At 44.1% G+C, this 19,160-nt stretch overlaps 1 protein-coding gene across 6 annotated transcripts in view; it reads right to left on the bottom strand.

Annotated features, from left to right (window-relative positions):
* The window catches only part of MEGF11 (multiple EGF like domains 11), a 194,225-nt gene that overhangs the window by 18,797 nt on the left and 156,268 nt on the right, over window positions 1-19,160 (bottom strand). For 3 of the 6 annotated variants that reach the window (XR_001920257.1, XM_018069598.1, XM_018069601.1), the window contains exons 15-21: window positions 17,931-18,065; window positions 14,476-14,604; window positions 11,378-11,506; window positions 10,574-10,702; window positions 7,995-8,123; window positions 7,611-7,844; window positions 1,205-1,323 (exon numbers count right to left, since the gene is read on the bottom strand). Coding sequence is in view for 4 of the 6 variants with exons in the window: in XM_018069598.1 (XP_017925087.1) it covers window positions 1,205-1,323; window positions 7,611-7,844; window positions 7,995-8,123; window positions 10,574-10,702; window positions 11,378-11,506; window positions 14,476-14,604; window positions 17,931-18,065 (1,004 nt within the window). In the remaining 2 variants the exon portion in view is untranslated. The remainder of the gene's footprint in view (window positions 1-1,204; window positions 1,324-7,610; window positions 7,845-7,994; window positions 8,124-10,573; window positions 10,703-11,377; window positions 11,507-14,475; window positions 14,605-17,930; window positions 18,066-19,160) is intronic. The other 3 variants (XR_001920258.1, XM_018069599.1, XM_018069600.1) reach the window with 1 other exon arrangement.

The raw sequence follows: 19,160 nt of genomic DNA, 5'->3' as shown, positions 1-19,160 counted from the left end.
CTTCCAGGCTGATCCCAATGCATCACTTGGGGCTTAAACCTTTCCAGCAGCTTAATATTTGAAGTGGTTCTGTGAGGAGATGGCACTGCAGGCTGGGAATCCAGGAGAGGTGCTGGCTTTGACCTTTTCTGAATTCATTTAAATTTCTGCAACAGGATTAGTGGCCCAGATGGACACTCATCCTAAATTTGACATTATGAGCGTTTGCACTTTCAATTTGGGGAGCAAAAATGCATGGTGCAAGGGGACCATCTACATCAGAAAACATATTTACACATCTGTCTAAACATTTCTCTGAGAAATCTCTGGAGCCAGCCTTTTTATTATATTTTAATGAGATTTTCTTTTAATAACCAAGAAATGACTTCCAGAAGCACATGTAGAGATATTTTTGCCTGTCTCATACAATACTGTCTTTTTGGCATTAATCTTGTTCCTGTGGCTTTCCAGTGAGTAGTTACATTTGGATTAAGGTGACACAGCCTGCAAGTACCATCATTTTTAAAGCTGACAACCTTGATGAAATCAATTGCATTTCCTTTTTCTCCCTGTGCTTTGTCCCACCTTGGCTTATTAAGGCTCCAAAGGAAGAGCTGTTTTACCATTTACCACACCTAAATCTACTGCCAAAGTGGGGATTTGTCCACGAATGATCTGAGGGAATCAATAGCAACATGTGATAAGGAAGGTACTCCTGGATGTCTGAGCAATGCAGTGGGAACAGCTCTTCTGGAGAGCCAGGAGTGACAGCAGAGCTCCCAGAATGTCCCTGGGTAAGTCAGAACAGTGCTGAGAAGCACCCCAGGTACATTCTTGCATCTATCTGCTTGTCTGTGTCAGCAGGGAATTTGTGTGTCTGCTGGCCTGGGAAACAATGGGATAGCCAAGTGAGATTAGTGACCTAATGCTTCATTGATTTACTTGTGTTCCTTTAATGGATAATTATATTTATCTGGTTATTTATCTCTTCTGAGAAACCAAAATACCTCAGAGTTGCTAAGACACCCAGCCCTGCTGACCCAGACAGGCATGTGAGACTCCAGTTACCATTCCCAGAGACTGGAAAGATACTGGGAGGGGAAAGCTGACCTTTCCCTGGAGTTCTAAATCAAGCTGGCAGACAGCAGGATCCAACAGACAGTGCTTGGGTTGATTTCCTTGAACTGATAAGAACATTGCTGCAGTGGGGTGGGGTAATATCTACCTTACTGGAGCTGTTTCCATCCAGATTACTGGGAAAGAAGCGTGAGGTCACACCACATGAGAGAGTGTGGTAGCTGGGATTGGAAAAGCAGTGTACACTGCCGCTACCTTGAGATACATCTGGGGAGAAAACAAGTCATCACAAAGTACTTTGGAAGCCACAACAGTCCTTAAGAAACTGAAAACATGGCAGAGACAATCTAGTTTAGAAACCTTGGTTAGAGTTCTGGGTGTTGTAAAACATCTGCAGATACAATCTATCCTGAATTGTGGTGTGAAGCTCTTGACTATCAGCATTACACATAGGAGAAAAAAGCAAGATAGTTAATTAATGCAGCATTATCTTTTTGAAGATGTTAAAAAAGCCATTCCTGACAGTCCAGCTGCTTTGCAGGTTGAGGGAGGGAATGCAAAACTTGGGAAATGCATGGGCTGCAACACAGCTGCTTCCTTAGTTTAAAACTTTTAAGAGCTACTGAGCAGAAGTAATTATGAAAAAAAATTAAACCTTTTGTTACCAAACCAGCAGTAAAGTTGGAAATCAAGGTGCTACAACCATACCAAGAAGTCCCAAACATTTTACATTTTGTATAAAGGCTTATTAAAACAGAAATCTGGAGCCCTGAAAGGCAAACCTGGGCAGTTACATTGTTATCTTCAGAGACATTTTATCTATTTCCTCGCTTTAACTTATAAACACATTTACCAAGAAAGGCATCATATTTATACTGGCAGTTCTAATGAAAACATCAATCCCAATCTGGTTCCAGCTGCATAACAAATTGATAAATATTTCAAAGTACCATCAGAAGAACGGATGGAGAATTCAAACCGAAGCAGCAGCATTTAAACAACAAAGCCCTGTAAAAAGCAAATGAATGGGTTTTAATAAACCCCAGGCTTAAACTGTAGGCAGAGAGGTCGGTTATAGGGAACAGCTTCATGTGGGAAGGGTAATGAAGTGCTGGGGTGGCTGTTTGAACCCCCCCACACCTTTAGGGAAGGTTGGCAGCGGTGGGTGAGGGAGGGCACGGCCCCGGCTGGCACTGAGGGGGTTCCCAGCCACCACCACCCCTCTCCCCTTGCCCTCTGCCTTTGCCTCGCTCTGAACATGCACTTTGCTTTGCTGACATCTTGTGGAGATCTAGATTTAGCTTAATTTACTGCAGCGTATCCTGTTTCAAGGAAGGGCCTCTATCTGCAGGGTGTCTCTTACGTAAGTGCTGTGGCTGAGGGGAAGCTGCTCGTGCAGCTCTGACCAAGCACTTCTTTTCTGCTGAAACGTGCATAGGAATTTTCCAGGGCAGCCCTGTTTTGTAAGAGCAGAGCCTTTGAGTCCTAGTTGTTTTCCGGGGTTGTTGCTAATGAAGTAGATCAGGATGTGATTCCAGAGCTGAAGTCTTTGCATTGAACTTCTTGCAGCCAGGGCTCTGCCACCTCCCCAGCTCTAACTCTGTGACATTTGCAATAAAATCAACATAAAACACCTACCTCTTGGGGCCTGCCAGTGAGAACTGGGGCTGGAACCCCCCACAAACACAGACAGAGCTGCTCACACACAGCCCTGAGCCTGCTCAGGGGGGCTTGGCACGAGGCAGCTCCTCACCCTCCTCACAACCTGTGCTCCCAGCTAAAGATGGACACTTGGCTCTGGGTCTGTCTGCTCTGTGGGTGAGTGTTGATGGGTGAGTCACACCAGCTCTGCCTTCCCCTTCCCTTATCACTCAGCTGAGGGCAGGGACCACCTGACACCTTACAAGTTCACCCCCAGCTTATCTGGCCATAGCTTGTTTTCTGCGCCCAAAAGGAGCTGGAATAAAGCTCTCCCAGACTGCCCTACTACTTAGCACAGTGCTGAATTAATGACCCTGAGCTCATACACATCACCACAGCCCTTTTATCCCCACCCTGTACTCAGAATTCCTCATTCTACACAGTTCCATTTGGTCGATACTTAAGTACCCACCCAGGCTGATTTACCTTCATAGCACAGTCCATTTTCTACACATTTATTCCTGAAGCTCTTGTAACTGCTGGCTGGAAATATTCAATCAAATTCAAATCTAATGCTGTCCCTGCTTAAAAAAAACAAACAAAACAGCAAGAAACCCCACAACCCACAAAAAAACCCCCCTGCTCTTCCCAAAGGGGAGAATTCTATTCTGCTCTGAACAGGAATGAAAGACTTAAATGCCTAAAAGAAAGGAAATTATTTAAATTAAAACAAAACAAAAATAGCGCCGAGGTGCTGTTAATGTCACCATGGGGAGATCAGACCTGTGAAGGGACACATGATGGCAGAGTCCTGCTGTGAGCCCCTCAAGCCTGAGGCTGCTCCAGAGGAAGACCCGAGAGGTCTGGATGAAGGTTTATCACCTGATGGACTGAGCCCAGGGAGCATCAGTCCCCACCCTGGAGCAGCTGCAGGACAGTGGTGTGAAAACTGGGCACGAAAAAAGGGACTAAGTGAGCACTGCAGTCAGTACCAACCCAGACTTCTCAACTGCTAAATGGAGCCACTTTCTGCTTTCTGTGTGGGTCCTCTCTGCCCACACAGTGTCACTGAGGCGGCTGAAGGCTCCAAGCAGGAGGGTTCACTCTGCCACCTCCCACCACACATCAACTGCAGATCATTTCTGGAAGTGTCTTGTCTGGGCTTCAGGATCCACGGTGCTTTATTTTTATCAGGCTTTGCTTAGCTCTCGGCTCTCAGCACAGGATTCGCCCCTCCCAGAAAGTTTGTCAAGGCCTTGGTAAGACCTCAGACATCACTTCAGCCCATACCCAAGTCTGTGTGAAAGTCCTGATAGGAAATCTCTGCTGTTCTCCAGCACTGCCACACAGTTTTCCTTTCTGTCCCCATCTCCTTGAACAAAACAACCTGCACTTCAAAATCTGTTTTCATGCTGGGGAGCACCATTTTGATTTCAGGCTTATTTGGGAAAGTCTGCTCTCAGATCCAAGTGTTGTGGATAAGCTCTCCCAGCATGGATGGTTTTCTTTTCCTCTTGCTGCTGGGCAGAGTGTGTGTTTTGCTGCCACATCCTTCATCCACAAATGCAAAAGGGTCCAAGGGCTGCCCAGGGGGTTTCCCTGCCTTATAATCTCTCTCACACATATGCAGGGATTATCAGCCTTGGGAGAGCTGAGGACACAAAGACCAAAAACATCCTCCAGAAACAAATTAATGTGCTGGAAGAAATTGCTGCCTCCAGGAGCTTGGGATCTGTGTGTGTGACTCTGTTCTGAAACAACACCACCATTACCCAAATGAGAGCAAACAGGCAAAATAATAACTGGTGATTCAGGAGAGCCATAATGTTACAACCCACAGAGAGCTGGAGACTGCAGCCATCCAGGTGGAATTCCTGCCAAAGTACATGAGTTTACATGGGATTATATTCATTGGACAAGTACATCTGCATATTATTCTGCCCTTAATCCATATACAAACCTCCAGGTGAGGGTTGGGATCCCTGTTTCCTCTGTGCAACACTGCTTCTGTCCTTCAGATCCTCTGCAACACACACCTGCACACTTGTACTCAGATACACAAGTCTGGTCCTGCCATCCTGATATTCCTTATCTCTGATCTTGTCTCACTATCCACCTCCCCATTTCCTGCTGAGGAAGGTGCACACCAGCACCTTTTCCTGCCTCTGCTCTGTGGAGGTGAAGCAGCACTGGCAAGGCCCAAGCTGGGATGGTAATTACTGATGGGTACAAAGTCTCTCAGTGAGAGAATGTACTGGAGGACAGTCAGAATTTGGCAGGGAGTTTTCAGAAGCCTTTGTCTAGAATTTGTAAATGGCCTTCTAAAACAAAAGCCACAACTTGAAACAATGCTGATACCTGCAGGCAATTTATAATGGGATGAAGATGGAGCAGTGTGTTTCTAACTTCCTAACCTTCCTCTGCAAGCTCAGATGGGAGAGTTTTCCAAGGGGGAGAAGAAAGAAAATCATTCTTGTGACCTCCAGAAAGAGATGGTTGACCCCACTCCACTGCAGCTTCCTGAGTGATAAAATATCTATTGCTATGAGGACTGCACGAAGAAAGGAGAGAGCAAAGACCCAATCTCTGCATCTCCATCACTGACTGAGATGGACAGGGAAGAACCATTATCCAATTTCTTCCTAGAGAAGCCCAGGCAACACCACTGACCTGGAGCTGTTTGGGATTGTGAGGAACTGGTACTTGAGGGTTTTCACAAACTGGGCTGACAAGGAGCAACAGTGCCACAAGGGCCAGAATTAACCTCACTGTCACTGCCCCGGGACCACAAGAGATCCCAGGTTCAATGCAGCTGAAGGATGGGATCCCTCAGATGTTTATGATGTATCCAGGAATTCAGCCATCCCTAAAATATTTTTTTCTCCTCGTGGAGTTAAGTATCACGTGGCATCAGGAGCTCTGGGATAGGTGGCTGCACTTGAGAGGAACGTGAAGAACGTTTTACACGGCAAATTAAAGCCCACGAGGCCATAACCTACAAACACAGTCCTGGGCTACCAACATCTTCAAACATCATGGCTTTCTCTCTATGGCTGAGGAGGAAAGTCATCTGTCTGTGTTAACTTTCCAGGATGAGAGAATCCCTTCCCAGCATTAGCCTTTTTCCAGACTTCTTGCAGTGTCTGAGGCTGGGACACCATCAGGTCCACTGGGAAGTCTCATTTCATAGCAAAATATGGAGAAAAAAAAAAAAAAGAGAGATTTTTGTTCTGAAAGGAGCTGCTCAATAATTCCACTCAGGAACTCCCAACAATATTCCTCTCCTTACTTTGAAGTGTCTGAGCTGTGTCTCTCAAACATGCTGGGTTGCACACACATTAACTAGAGAAGCACAGAGATAAATGAGGTGGAGCAGGCTTTGTACACAGATGGATAAGGTGCCAATGTGATAGAAATGGATCACTGAAAAGTTCAGGACATTTTTCCATGCCAGGGTCTCTGATCTGCTCTCTCAGAACCCAGAGCCTCCGTGCTGTGGAGATGGGCCACAGTTGTCTTTTGCATGTTTGTGGTCTGGCTCCTCAAATAGTGTTGAAATGACAAATTTCAGGCCAAGCTGTGCTGGCAATTAGTCAAGGATTAGATGAGCCCCCTCTGTCAACACTTTCATTCATTTCTCACCCAAAGGGGCAGCTTAAGCAAGAGCCAGCAAAGCTAAAATTCAAACATAAGGAGCAATGGGAGGAAATCCAAGGATGACTTTTCCCCCCATCTTGTAGCTACCAGAAGAAGGAATGCTCTACTGAGTAGTCTAAATGTGAGTTTGGTCAATGGTGTTCAACAGGCAGCCCCTGATGTAGGAGGTGCCATCGCAGGAAAACGTGTCCCTGACATGAGGATTGAGGTCACAGTGCCATGAGAGAAGATCTGGGATTAACTTCAAGGTGTAGCCAGGCATTGCTACCATTGGCACAATGGGAGAGGCTCCTTCCAGGTGCATCCTGGGCAGGGAATTCCAGAAGGAAGCTTCCAGCCATGTCACCCTTAGACAGCACAGAAGCCAATGGGTCTCGTGCACTCACAGGAGAGAGCAGAAAGAAAAAGGCACTGCAGGCCTGGGGAAGCAGAGCTGCAGGGCCAACCTCTGCCTGTCTCAGGAGCTTGCACTCAATTGGACTTACAGTTTCAGCCATTTAAAGGGAAGAGAAGTCAGAGGGCAGCAAACCCTGAGGAGACTCCCACCAGAGACAGATCAGAGCAAACCAAAAGGAAGTAAATCTGTCTCCTGCCTGGCATCCTCTCTGATATTGGCCAGAGAGGAATAAAGAAGAATGACAGTGTTAAAAAGGAGATCAGATCCTGCAAAGTTTAGCCAGTCTGCCAAGAAAAGCAGATTCTGCTACTGCTACTCCACAGTAGTAGCAGAAGACAGAAAGAAGTAGGAATGCTGTGATTCCAAAGAGCCTTCCCCTTCCTCCCTCCTGCTTTCATCAGCTCCTGGGAAGAGAATTCACACCAGCTCTTTAGATGACAGGGACAGGTCTGTGCTCAGCAGAGAGTGACAACACACAGGACACCTCAAATCACAAACTGCAACACTGACCCAGTCAATCCCCTTCCTCAAGCAAGAAAAGGCTTCTCAAGGTTTCACAAAGGGAAAACTCCTGCACTGCAAAAGGAATGCAGGTGATTTAAAGCCCATGCAGCACATTTCTTGCCTGGGTACATCCTCCATTGTGCTAAGTAAACTTCTACATATAAAGCAGCTTAAATCAGTTGATATTTGCTTTCCTGTCCCTTTTATGTGTTTACAGATCACGGTATTCAGGGGAAGAACGGAAGTGTCATTATTTTTGTGGCTCAGTAACACGTGTTACACATCACAGAAACTTGTATTTCCCCAACACACAGGAACATAAGTCTATATTTGATTAACATAAAAAGACCCTTACCAGAAAGTGAGTAATCTGTATTAGTCATCCTCATGGCTGGAGTGTAAGATACACTTGGCATGTCATGGCCCTTCTCCTTCTGTTTCCGTCGATACCACACAAACAGTGCCAGCAAGACCATAATAATTAGAAGGAGAATAATAATTCCAATGATTGCTCCCACTGAGTGCCTCTCTGATCCAAGAGCAGGGCTAATTTTAGTATAGGGGTTTAATTCTTCCATCATAAGAGCCGCTGTTAAAAGTAATTCATAACACACTGTAAATTGAATCGTGCATTTCATTTTCGAAATACTGTTGGTTTTTTTTTTTAAAGCAAGTACATCACTGGAGAGGGGGAGAGAGAGAAAGAGAGAGGGGTTTTACAGACAGAATCCCACTGTACCTTGATCACACCGGATTCCTTTGAAGCCTGGGCTGCAGTAGCAGGTCCCTGTGACATGGTCACATGTAGCATTATTCATGCACTCACAAAGTTGTTTGCAACCATAACCAAACGTTCCTGGTGAGCACTCTGGGAAGCCAAGGAAAAACATTGGAAAGAATTCCTGCTGTTTTCAGGAATGGGTGCAATGGAAAATTCAGTAGAAAAGTCTGCCTGGTTTCAGGGTCTCCATGATAACACTCTAATGCGAGATGATTATTATTATTTTAAAGCAGAAGATAAATGTATTTCATGCACAATTTATTACTTATTAAGCTGTAACTTTCTGGAAAAAGTCTTACAAGAATTCCCAAGGACAAAATCAATAATAGGTACAAAGGATTTAAAAGTCTTGATATACATTACAAATGTTCAGAATTTGGCAGAGCATGAGCTCAGAAGCTTTAGACAACACCTTGAAAGAGCTTATCATTCTCCACCACCCTACTGATTTTTTTTCATGGGGCAGTTGCAAAGAAAAGTTTTAATGAACATTTATATGAACCCAATAGAGTTTTACCAAACAAATCCCACGTGCTTTCCTACTCATCCCGACTAGTGCCAGCAGGTGAACAGAACATTGTAGGTGGAATTGCAGAATTGAGCACCTGAATGGTTTGATTTGCTCTGCTTCTGTACCAGGACTCCTGATACAGAAGGAATTTTTGTCCTGTCTTTGTATTTCTATCAAAGACAAAATGATTGAATGTCCAGCTGAGAAATTTATTTATACAATTACCATGATGGGCTATTACAATAAATCTGTAGGCAGCTGACTTTACTTCTGGAGGAACTATTCAATAATAAATTGAAAGAAACAATGTCTGTCACATCCCACTTATTTCCATGGAGAAGAAGCATTACTGAAAGCATTCACACTTGTTATGATACTATAGAAAATATCTTGTTTAATGTGTGACTCTCTGTGTGTCCCTGCAAATGTTTTGCATAGCATGAGACACCTCCCCAGTGTCAGTCTCTAAGTACCTTCTAGTAGCCAAAATTTAATATTTAGTAAAGAACTCTAGCCAGTATCTGTGTAATGATTTGCAGTGTGTATTAAAGTTGTATCTCTTTCTTTAATCTGCTGGTCCTCAAATAAGGAAAAAAAAATTTACAATTAATGCTCATTCTGACAGTAACCTGTAGCCTACTTGTAATGAATAAAGCCTAAATTTTGGGACTGCACCACAGAAATGATGCCTGCAATTAGGCATTTCATCTGCAATGCAGTGTGACTGCCCATTCAGCAGGATCTGGAGAAGGAAGGAGCCTTAATGAAGAGATTCTTTTAGATTAAACAGCAGAAAAACAGATAAATAAATACATTTGTATTTTGGATAGAAAAGAAAGCCTCAGGCTTTGTACAGAGGTCGAATTAAAAAGTAGCTTCTTGTATAAAATCTGCTAATGTGCAGTTCTGCTGTGGGACTTTTTAGTTTCCTGTTTTGATGATGGTTGCAGTAGGGCTGTACCCAAATTCACAGTAAGTCGGCCACTTCCAGAGTTACAGAGGTGCCATACATAACCCCCCATGAACACACACATTTGGTCCCGAGATATTCACTTTGCTGAATGCAAGTGTGTGCAAAAAGATGTTTTTGAATTAAGTTACATGTACAAACACTTCCATAAAGATCCATGCAGTGAGTTCCAGTTAAAGCTTTCCCTTGCAAATCTAGCAGGAATGTTCCTGCATTACCTTACTGCCAAAAAAAAGGAAGGGAACCCTGTGGAATTAATGCCTGGGTAAGGTGAGATGGATTTTATGTTGCATTTAGAATATCAGTGTGTGAGAATTTTCTTGTGATTTACTATACTGGACAAACAAGCCATTATTCAGCTACAGCACATCCAGTCTGCACTACCCTCATTCTGTGTTCTTTAAAGAAGCCATTTGGCACAGGCTGCTAAATATGCCAGTGGGACATGGACAACAATTCCAGTAAAACATGCCAGGTCCCTTGGAAGGCAATTGGAGTTCATTGTTAAACACTTGCTCACTGCTCTAACTAAACACAGATTCTTCCCAAAATGGCAAACAACTTTGCTTTCCCTGTAAAGATGAATCTTTACTTGCTCCACATCTATAGCATAACAACTTATGCAGGAAAGCCCCAATATTCCTTGGAAGGCAGAGAGCAGAAAGGATTTATGTCTTTTAACCCTTCTGTCTTCCTTCATGCTTAAGGAAACCTGATGCTCTCAACAGCATTAGCAAGGCACGATGTAGCTTTTGGGCTATTTTTCTACTAATTAGGTACAAGTTTTTTGGGAAGGCTGCATCCAGTCAGCACTGAGTGCAGTGACTTGCTTTCCCTCACCTAACTTTAGCCTGGGAACGAAAAGGCCCAACTGGCAGAGGAGTCACTGTATTTCTTTATGCAGTTTTCCACAGGCACCTTCTCCTCCCTATGGATTACATAAGGTGCCTGGGGCTGACATCAACACTTCATTTAAGAGCCTATTTGTGCAGAGAATTCTGAAACACTCCCCCCCTCCCTGGAGAAGCAGAAACCCGAGGTCACGCTGGTACTTACTCTGCTCGCACTGTTTGCCTGTAAATCCAGTCCTGCACGTGCACTGCCCGGTGATGTGGTCACAGTCAGCTCCGTTCTGACACTGGCACACGTTGGCACAGTTCTTTCCATAAAAAGCAGCTGGGCAACCTTTCAGGAATCAGAAGAAGGAAGGACTAAGAAATGAGCTGAAAGCCAAACTCAGATGCGTTATCAGCACAAAACATGTAGGCCTATAAATCTATGGATTTTCAGCCTGTGTGTATTTAATAACATTTATTTGATGGTCTAAATGCAGAAATACTATGACAGCCAATTTTCTTGAAGTAATGTTTCTCATCTCTTACAGAATTGCCTCTGAAGTGTTCCAGAGGAATGAAAACTTGACCCATCTATACAAACCACATTTTCAAGAGGTGAAAGAAGATGCTAAACAGAAACTCTCTGAAAGACCAGAGATCAATCAATTACTTGCAAGTGAAAGGGTCCTCTTAAAAGGCTCAGCAGAATTGGATCTCCTCTTGTACAGTGCTGGTAATTTGGCACTAGGAAGAGAAATCCTAAATCAGGCCACATGTACTGGGGCCTTAACAAGCAGGGACATCGACTGTGGAAATCTTGACAACGAATCAATAATCTAAATTATTTGCCCTTCCTTTAGAGGCACAAAAAAGCACGGAAAGCTTCAGGAGTGTTTTCTTTGGGGTGATGTGAGGTTATCCCGAGTAAGAAGCAGGTGGATTTCGAGGGAAGGCTGCAATACTTGGGAGAGACACGAGGTAGCAGCACATACTTTGACAGATTCCCTGTCCCTGAAAGGCTTACGCTGAGTGCAGAAGAGCCCCGTCCAGCCGTGGGTACATCGACACTCTCCATCGTAGGGGCTGCACAGTGCTCCGTTGTGGCAGTTGCAGGAATGAAAACAGTCAGGGCCCCAAAACCCACTGGGACAGGCTATGGAAACAAAAAACATTTGTCGGCTGACAAAAAAAAAAAGAGCAGTGATACTGTGTCAGTGCTGAGGAGGAGCAAGGACAAAGGGAGAACCTGCGAGACACCAGCGAGGGCAGAACCTCACACGGCAGAGCTGCAGCGACTCCCGGACTGAGACTGGCTCTTCCCAGCCAGGGACTGGCTCTTCCCAGCCAGAAATTGCTCTGCAAACCCTGGAGCCAACCTGTGGCTTCTCCCCTGCTGTCAAGCCCTGGCACAGGGATTTCTCCCAGCAGGTCAAAGGGGGGACTCTGCCCCTCTGCTCTGCAAAGGTGAGACCCCACGGGCAGAGCTGCCTCCAGCCCTGGGATCCCCAACATCAGAAGGATGTGGAACTGCTGGAGTGAGTCCAGAGGAGGCCACAGAGACGCTCCAAGGTTGGAGTCCCTCTGCTATGGGGACAGGCTGTGAGAGCTGGGGGGGTTCACCTGGAGAAGGAAAGACTCCAGGGAGATCTTAGAGCCCCTTCCAGTGCCTAAAGGGGCTCCAGGAGAGCTGGAGAGGGACTTGGGACAAGGACCTTTGGTGTCAGGACCAGGGGGAATGGCTTCCCACTGCCAGAGGGCAGGGTTAGATGGGATATTGGAAGGAATTCTTCCCTGTGAGGGTGGGGAGGCCCTGGCACAGGTTGCCCACAGAAGGTGTGGATGCCCCTGGATCCCTGGAAGTGTCCAAGGCCAGACTGGATGGGGCTTGGAGCAACCTGGGACAGTGGAAGCTGTCCCTGCCTGGACTGGATGAGCTTTAAGGTCCCTTCCAAGCCAGACCTTCCTGGGATTCCATGATTCCCCAGGTGGGTCATGTGGAGAGATCAGCTCTGCACTGAGAACCACAGAACCAGCGACCCTCGACACCACGTCCCCCTGTGTGCTCTGGGCACTCCCTCTGCCTTACTGGCATTATCTGTGAAGACAATTTAGACTCGGGGTTGTAAGATATGGAGGTAATTTAATTTTCTTCTTGACATTCTGGAATTCTTGCATAATAAAGCCCAGCTATTCAGGTTTACTTTGCTATGCAATCAACCACTAAAATTACCACATTCAGTTGAGGCACCGAGTGCTGCTCCAATTACGTAAAAAATGTAAAGAAAACTTCTTCCAATATGAACTCCCATCCAAAAATTCAGATTGCTTTTGTTGATGGGACCAATATTAAATTAAAATCTCCGGGTCTATTTTATATTTCAACAAGTACAATATTAATATATATTTTAAAAAGTTATTTTAAGCCTCCCTCCAAAAAAATGAATGCAGTAAGTTACAGTTATTAGTGCCAGACTAAGAGATCCAAAATGATGATAGCCCTTCAATATAACAACTATATTTTTGCTTTAAAAAGCACTTTCCATGGCTTGCTATTAAAGACATGAATTAATAAGGCACAGTTCCCAGGAAACCTGAAAGTACAGAAACCATGCCTACTTCCATGGATGCCAGTGGCTCCTGCTCAGACGATAAATGCAAGTTTTTGGCACATGACAGACACCCCTAAGCCAGAATGAGCAGCCAAAAAAACCTGCCATGACGTTAATCAAACAAAAGGTCACTGAACTCACACAATGTAAAGCTGACCAGGACTTGGCCTAAAGTATCTGTGTTATAAGCACCCAGAAATAGCATCACAGAATGTGCTGAGTTGGAAGGGAGCCATCGGGATCATCGAGTGCCTCTCCTGGCCCTGCACAGGACACCCCAAAATCCCACCAGGAGCCTCACAGACAGGCTTGGTGCTGTGACTGCTGCCCTGGGGAGCCTGCTCCAGTTTTCCGTTGTAAGGCAGAGCTGCAGAGTCTGTCAGAGAATCCAGAACTGGCTCTGGAGTCGGAGCTAAAACTCTCTCCTGTGCGGCTCCGACTGTGGGTCATTCCAGGTTATTGGTCTGATGGAAATAGCTCAGGAGGTGAGGCCAGGTGCCCATGGGAGCCTGGTGTGGGCCAGGATCACCTTGGGAGAGCTACACCCTCTTTACAAGGAGGTGACCGAGGAGACAGCCACGTTCCCCCTTGGCTCATACCAGCTACAACCAGGTCCTTCTGCCTTCTGGACTGGCAATGGTCGCTCTCCAAGAAAAACCATCTTTTGTCAAGGTTAACAGAAACTAACAGTCATTTCCCAATTACATGGCTAAATATAATGAGGAATCTGAGCAGCTCTCTTTTTTTCTCCCTCCCCCCATTTTTGAGTGACAGCAATATTCTGCCTGTGGAAGACACACAATAAAAGCAAAATTACAGCCGTCTGTTTTTATCCGATTCCTGCTTTATCACTTGAAGTTTAATATATTTTACTCTGGAATGCTGTCTAATATGCTAGTTGTATCCTGAATATGAAGTAACATTTCTGAATGATCGGATATTGCCTCCCTCTGTGATCCAGCTTCAATTAAGGGATGCTCTCAGGAAATGACACTTTGGGATCAGCAAATGCCAATCTTCTACCTGGGCAATTTTCAAGAAGAAATCCTCCATCCCTCCAAGCCCACGCTGACTTTTACAATTAAATTACATTTAATAGAAATATTTCAGCCGCCTAATTTCTCAATTCTGGGGGGTTGGTACATGAAAACATTTACTGGTTAATAAATTCTAAATGTAACAGCTGAAAGAAAATTATTTCAAAAAAATAAATAAAAGGGAATGCAGCTAGAAATTAAAAGGGAGCATGGAGCTTTCTTTTCTGATAAGAGCTTGTGACCTCCCTTTCCTGGAATAAAAGCCAGTCACTGCTTCTGCAAACTCCAAATGCAGAAACTAATTCAATCCAGAGCTAACTTAGATTAATTAAGAGAAATAAGCCATAAAGAGAGTAAGGCAGTGGCTGTAAAACCTCAGGGATTTCCCCAGAACCTGTCTAACTTTCAGAAAACACTAAGCAAACACAAAAACATGTCACTTTGAAGCAGAGGTGGGAGGACAACACTTTGCTTACTCTGAGAGCAGTCCATGCCTATCCAGCCTGGGAAGCACTGGCAGGATCCGTCGATGGGATTGCACGTCCCGTTCTCGGTGCACTGACACACCTCGGCACAGTCCTTCCCGTATTTCCCACTGGGACACACTGGAAACACAAGGCAGGTTACTGAGGGCTCTCCAGAATGGACATGAAGAAGTCACAGTTTAACATTCAGCAATTAGAGATAAAATGAATCACAACGTTTTTCTTCGATGAAGCCGAACGGGCAACGACCTTCTGGAAAGAAGGAAAAGGCAGAAAGTATTGGAGTTCTAATTTTTTTTTTTTTTGCTCACATCCCAATCATAAAAACAATAGGAAAAAGTGATCTCAAAATCCATTTTTCTGCTGGGGAATGAAGCCAATATAGTTAGAAGATTCCAAAGATTGAAGGGTAGTATGGAAGGATGAGAAGAGGAGAGACAAAGAGAGAAAAGGGGTTATTGGCAGAGGAAGAGAACAGGGAAGTTGAGGAGAATTCAATGAGCAGCAGCCACCACGAGTGAGTGGCTGGAAGGGATTGACCTGGACACTTGGAAAGGGGAAGCAATTAAGTTGCAAATGTGGTTCCCAAGGATTATATGTATGTTTGACTGAGAGCTCTTAAATAGATGTGCTGCATCCAAAAAAATCAGCACCTATCCCTGTGTGCCCACCTGGCTTAGTCCTGAAGTTGGAAGGAAAGAAACTCTAAATTTATTTTTCTAGAGTCATCCTCTAAGAGCCCAAGCACAGTGACAGAAAACTAATAGACATGTAGATCTTCAACCTCCCACCAAATTATTGGAAATCTTTAATGTTAAAGTTGATGGAAAGCTCTGCTCAGTAACGAATGAAATGTTTCATTTCTGGGCTCTTATTGGCTGTGTTCCCTGACAAAAACAGATGTATTTTCAAAATAAGATAAAACATACAGTCCATCTTTGCAAAGAGTGTAACAAATGGAACTGGACTTGTATCCTGGTAAATAATAGCGATGTCAAAAAAGTGATTAAGGCACTTTCCTGAATTATGCAGCTGTTTTACCACTTCAGCCTCTCTCACTTTCTCAAAAGTAGTCTCTGCAGGTGACCTCAATCTATCCTGACTGTGAATCAGCCACAGATTGAAATCCTGAGCTGTGATTCATTGGGTTTTATATAATATGCCATCCTCTACTCTTACTACAGCAGAAAGCTAAGAATGTGCAGAGTATTGTTTTCTGTATTTCTATATACTGTGGACTTATCTGTAGGAGTGGATAAAGTTGGGTTTGGCTTTCAAATTATGTGCTAAACAGAACAGTTCCTAACTGGAAAGAGATAAAACTAAACCCAATATACAGCCACAGTGAAAAGAACAATACACAGACACAAAGAGAGGAGGAAAGCAAAGCCCTCAAATCACAGGCAGAGCAAAAACTGAAATGATCTATCAGCCCAGGCTCTTGCAGAGGCCACACCATCAGTCACTTCCAATGCTCCATATCCAGCAGCTCCATGCACTATTTACGGCATCTTTAAGATGGAGATAGATAACATCACCTCAATGATTTTTTATAGGTACAAAAAAAAGTAGTTCTCTAAAGACTTCCTCAGAATAGGAGCTGATTTGTACTGCAACATGGAATGCTAATGGATCAGGACGAGATTTGTGATCCAAACAGAGCTGCTGGCAAAGGCACCAGGTCACACCTCACAAAAGCACTGCTCTGGTGCACACAGGGAGAGCTGTTCCTTCCCCAGGAGCAACTCCTGTCTCTGGGAAATGGGATGATGCCCTCTGGAATGTCAACACAGACGGACGACCAAATGGTTGTTCCCCTTAATTGAAACAACCTGGCTGTGGATTGACACGTCAGCTCTCTTGTGAGGATGTGAGATCCAAACACAAGCCCTTTTTAAATGTCTCAACCAGTTTTAAACAGAGCTGTAAAGCAAGGCCTGGTGCTGCTTTCCTCGGGAGCAATCTGATTGTACAACCCAGATAGTGATGTTAATTAGCCCTAAAAGCTCTGAAGTGGGACTCCCAAAGTCCCTGTGGGATGTCAGGTGTGTTCCAGCAGCGATAACAGGTTATTATCAATCCATCTTGCTACATGATTGTGAAAGATATTCATAAAACAGCTGTTTAGTCATTTGTAGCTCAGAATCCTGTGCAATTCTGGGGGGTTACACAGCTCCTCACAAGCATGTGCTGCTAGTGGAAGAATGTTCCTGCTGCCAGAAAGGAGATGGCACAAGGAGATGAAAATTCCAAAGTGAAATCTTCGTTTCACATTTTTTAATGGAAAACATTAATTAACATTTTTCTTTCTACAAAATAAAGTTACATGTTAACTCATTATGACAAACTGCAGCACAAATTGATTTTAATTAGGACATGAATATTTTAAAATTAATTTACTGGATAGATCAACATTTCAAAGTAAAACCAGAAGTGCTGAACATCTGAGCAAAAATAAAGTAGTTTTCTTAAGAGGATAATTAGACCTGCTTATGCTTTGAAATCTGGCTAACGTTTCACATAAAATGGACAAATTCACTGAAATATGTTCATTTTAATAAATTAATTGGTATAATGTTTAGTTGACTATACAGCACAGGAAATACAGTACATACTTACTCCATGTTTAATGATTTTGCATAAGTGCTGCCTGCAATTCACAACTTACTGACAAGCAGGTCATTAAAAAGTGTCACTCGATTTTTGCAGGAATGGTGACTTCACAAAGGGCAGCCACTTCTTTTAAATACCTGTGCAGGAAACACCCCCAGCAGGATGCAACCACTGAGACTGCAGAATACTGAATGCTTTTGTGGGTATTTTTAGGATAAAACTGAAAATCGAACACAGTTAAAAATGGAGTAACTTCCAAAGGAACAGAAAGGGGATGGGAATGTGGGGGAGCTGAAGCTGCTCTTCACCTGTGAAAATTAACTCACTTTCTCTGCCTCATTGCAAACTTTTCTGTCTCCTGCACTCGTGTCCATGACTTCAGCTATTCCCAACCAGGTCCAACACAGTGCAAATGAGGTGTAAACAGTAACTGGGTATTTGGCCTTGTGCACCTGAGCTGGCCTTGCCCTTAACCAGAACCTACAGGTCCTGCTGCAAAAGATCCCATGAAGGTGCCATCAACATGCAGGGGAGGAGAGGCTGAGCAGAAAGAAAAATGACCCCATTGGATGCTGATGTATTTACAGCAGGTGTCTCATTCCATAGTCAGTTCAATCCAGCACTGCAGACCTGGATTTATGAAACCAGGAGCACATCATATTTACAAAAGGGTGACTAAGTACCTATTTGCATTTCCCCTCTGAAGTAAAGAATTTCTTTGGATCTAAACTGCTGAAACAAGGGAAAAAGGCAGGAACCTTGTGATGGGCCTTGCTGCAAAGTCACAGACACTTGGGAAAGGAGGTGGAATTTGGGGGTTTGGGGCTCAGTACCTTGGTTGCAGAGAGGGCCAAAGAATCCAGGCAGGCAGTCGCAGTGTCCCGACACGTGGTGACAAGGACCATTGCTGTGCACACACTGGGGGCAGGGCTGGCCACAGTGGTGTCCATAAAAACCAGGGGGGCAAACTGGAAACAAAACAAAATCAGCTGTCACAGGTTTTCTGAAGTTTTCTCATTGCTGAGAGCTCGACAGTTCTCTGTCTTAATCCCAAACCATTATTTCTTTATTTAGAAAAACACGGTTTTGTGGACAGCTGCAAGGATGAATCCTGTGGGATTGTTCCATGTCTAATGAAGGGCAAGCTCTGAGGAAAACTGCTCCTGTGCTCAAACATTCCCACCTTCCAACCTCATGTAAGTCCCTGGCTATTCAATAACACAGTGGAGTTCTCAGCAGCCTCCCCCTCTCAGGGCATTCATTTGAGTCTCTCTAACCTGCTCCAGATAAACTCTTCAACAAAACACGGGAGTTTAAGATGTTTGAGACCTCAGAGCCTACTGCAGATATGGAGAATAACACATTCCAAAGCTTTAAAGATAGGAAGAGAAACACACATGTAGAGACAACAGAAACTCAGAATATCATTTCCTTTGGAAACCGAGCTGAGAATTCAGAGAAGGTGTATTAGGAAACAATATTTTATGTCTAAACAACTATGCCAAAAGCTGATTTCCAAACCTATGAGGTGTGATACCTGTGCTCACCTGGGGCAGACAGTTTATACATGTCATGGCAGGAGCTGCAGCCATCAGTGATGAACAGAATGTAAAGATGGTAATTATGGTAACAGCATATAAAATCATCTGATTTGCATCAGTAATGACACAGGATAGCTGAGGAAACTTGTCATGAACTGTGTGCTTAATTTGCCTAAAACCTGAGATTATTACAGAATTTGTACACAGGGTAGAGAGCCAAGATTACAGCTCAGTATCTCTTCTAAACACAGATTGTTGCTTCTAAGCACATGTAGGGTGAAAAACCATCCGCTGTCCAAACATTCACTGCAACAGATAACACAAAGAAATGTTAAATTGCAGTAAGTGACTGTAAAAATGACTTTATGTGTTTTTATTTTTACTCCTGTGACTCTCTGTTCTACAGTTCCGGCTCAGCGGTTACTTTATCACGTCCGTTCTATTTTTCCACCAAATGAGAATTTTCTCTTGGTCTGTATGTTCACAGAGGGTGTCAGGCTCTTACACCACTGCACATTTCCA

Source organism: Manacus vitellinus, unplaced genomic scaffold (assembly GCF_001715985.3).
Source record: "Manacus vitellinus isolate BGI_N305 unplaced genomic scaffold, ASM171598v3 scaffold_16_pilon, whole genome shotgun sequence".
NCBI lineage: Eukaryota > Metazoa > Chordata > Aves > Passeriformes > Pipridae > Manacus > Manacus vitellinus.
Note: the sequence above shows the minus strand (reverse complement) of the source record. Positions and strands in the feature narration are given on the sequence as shown.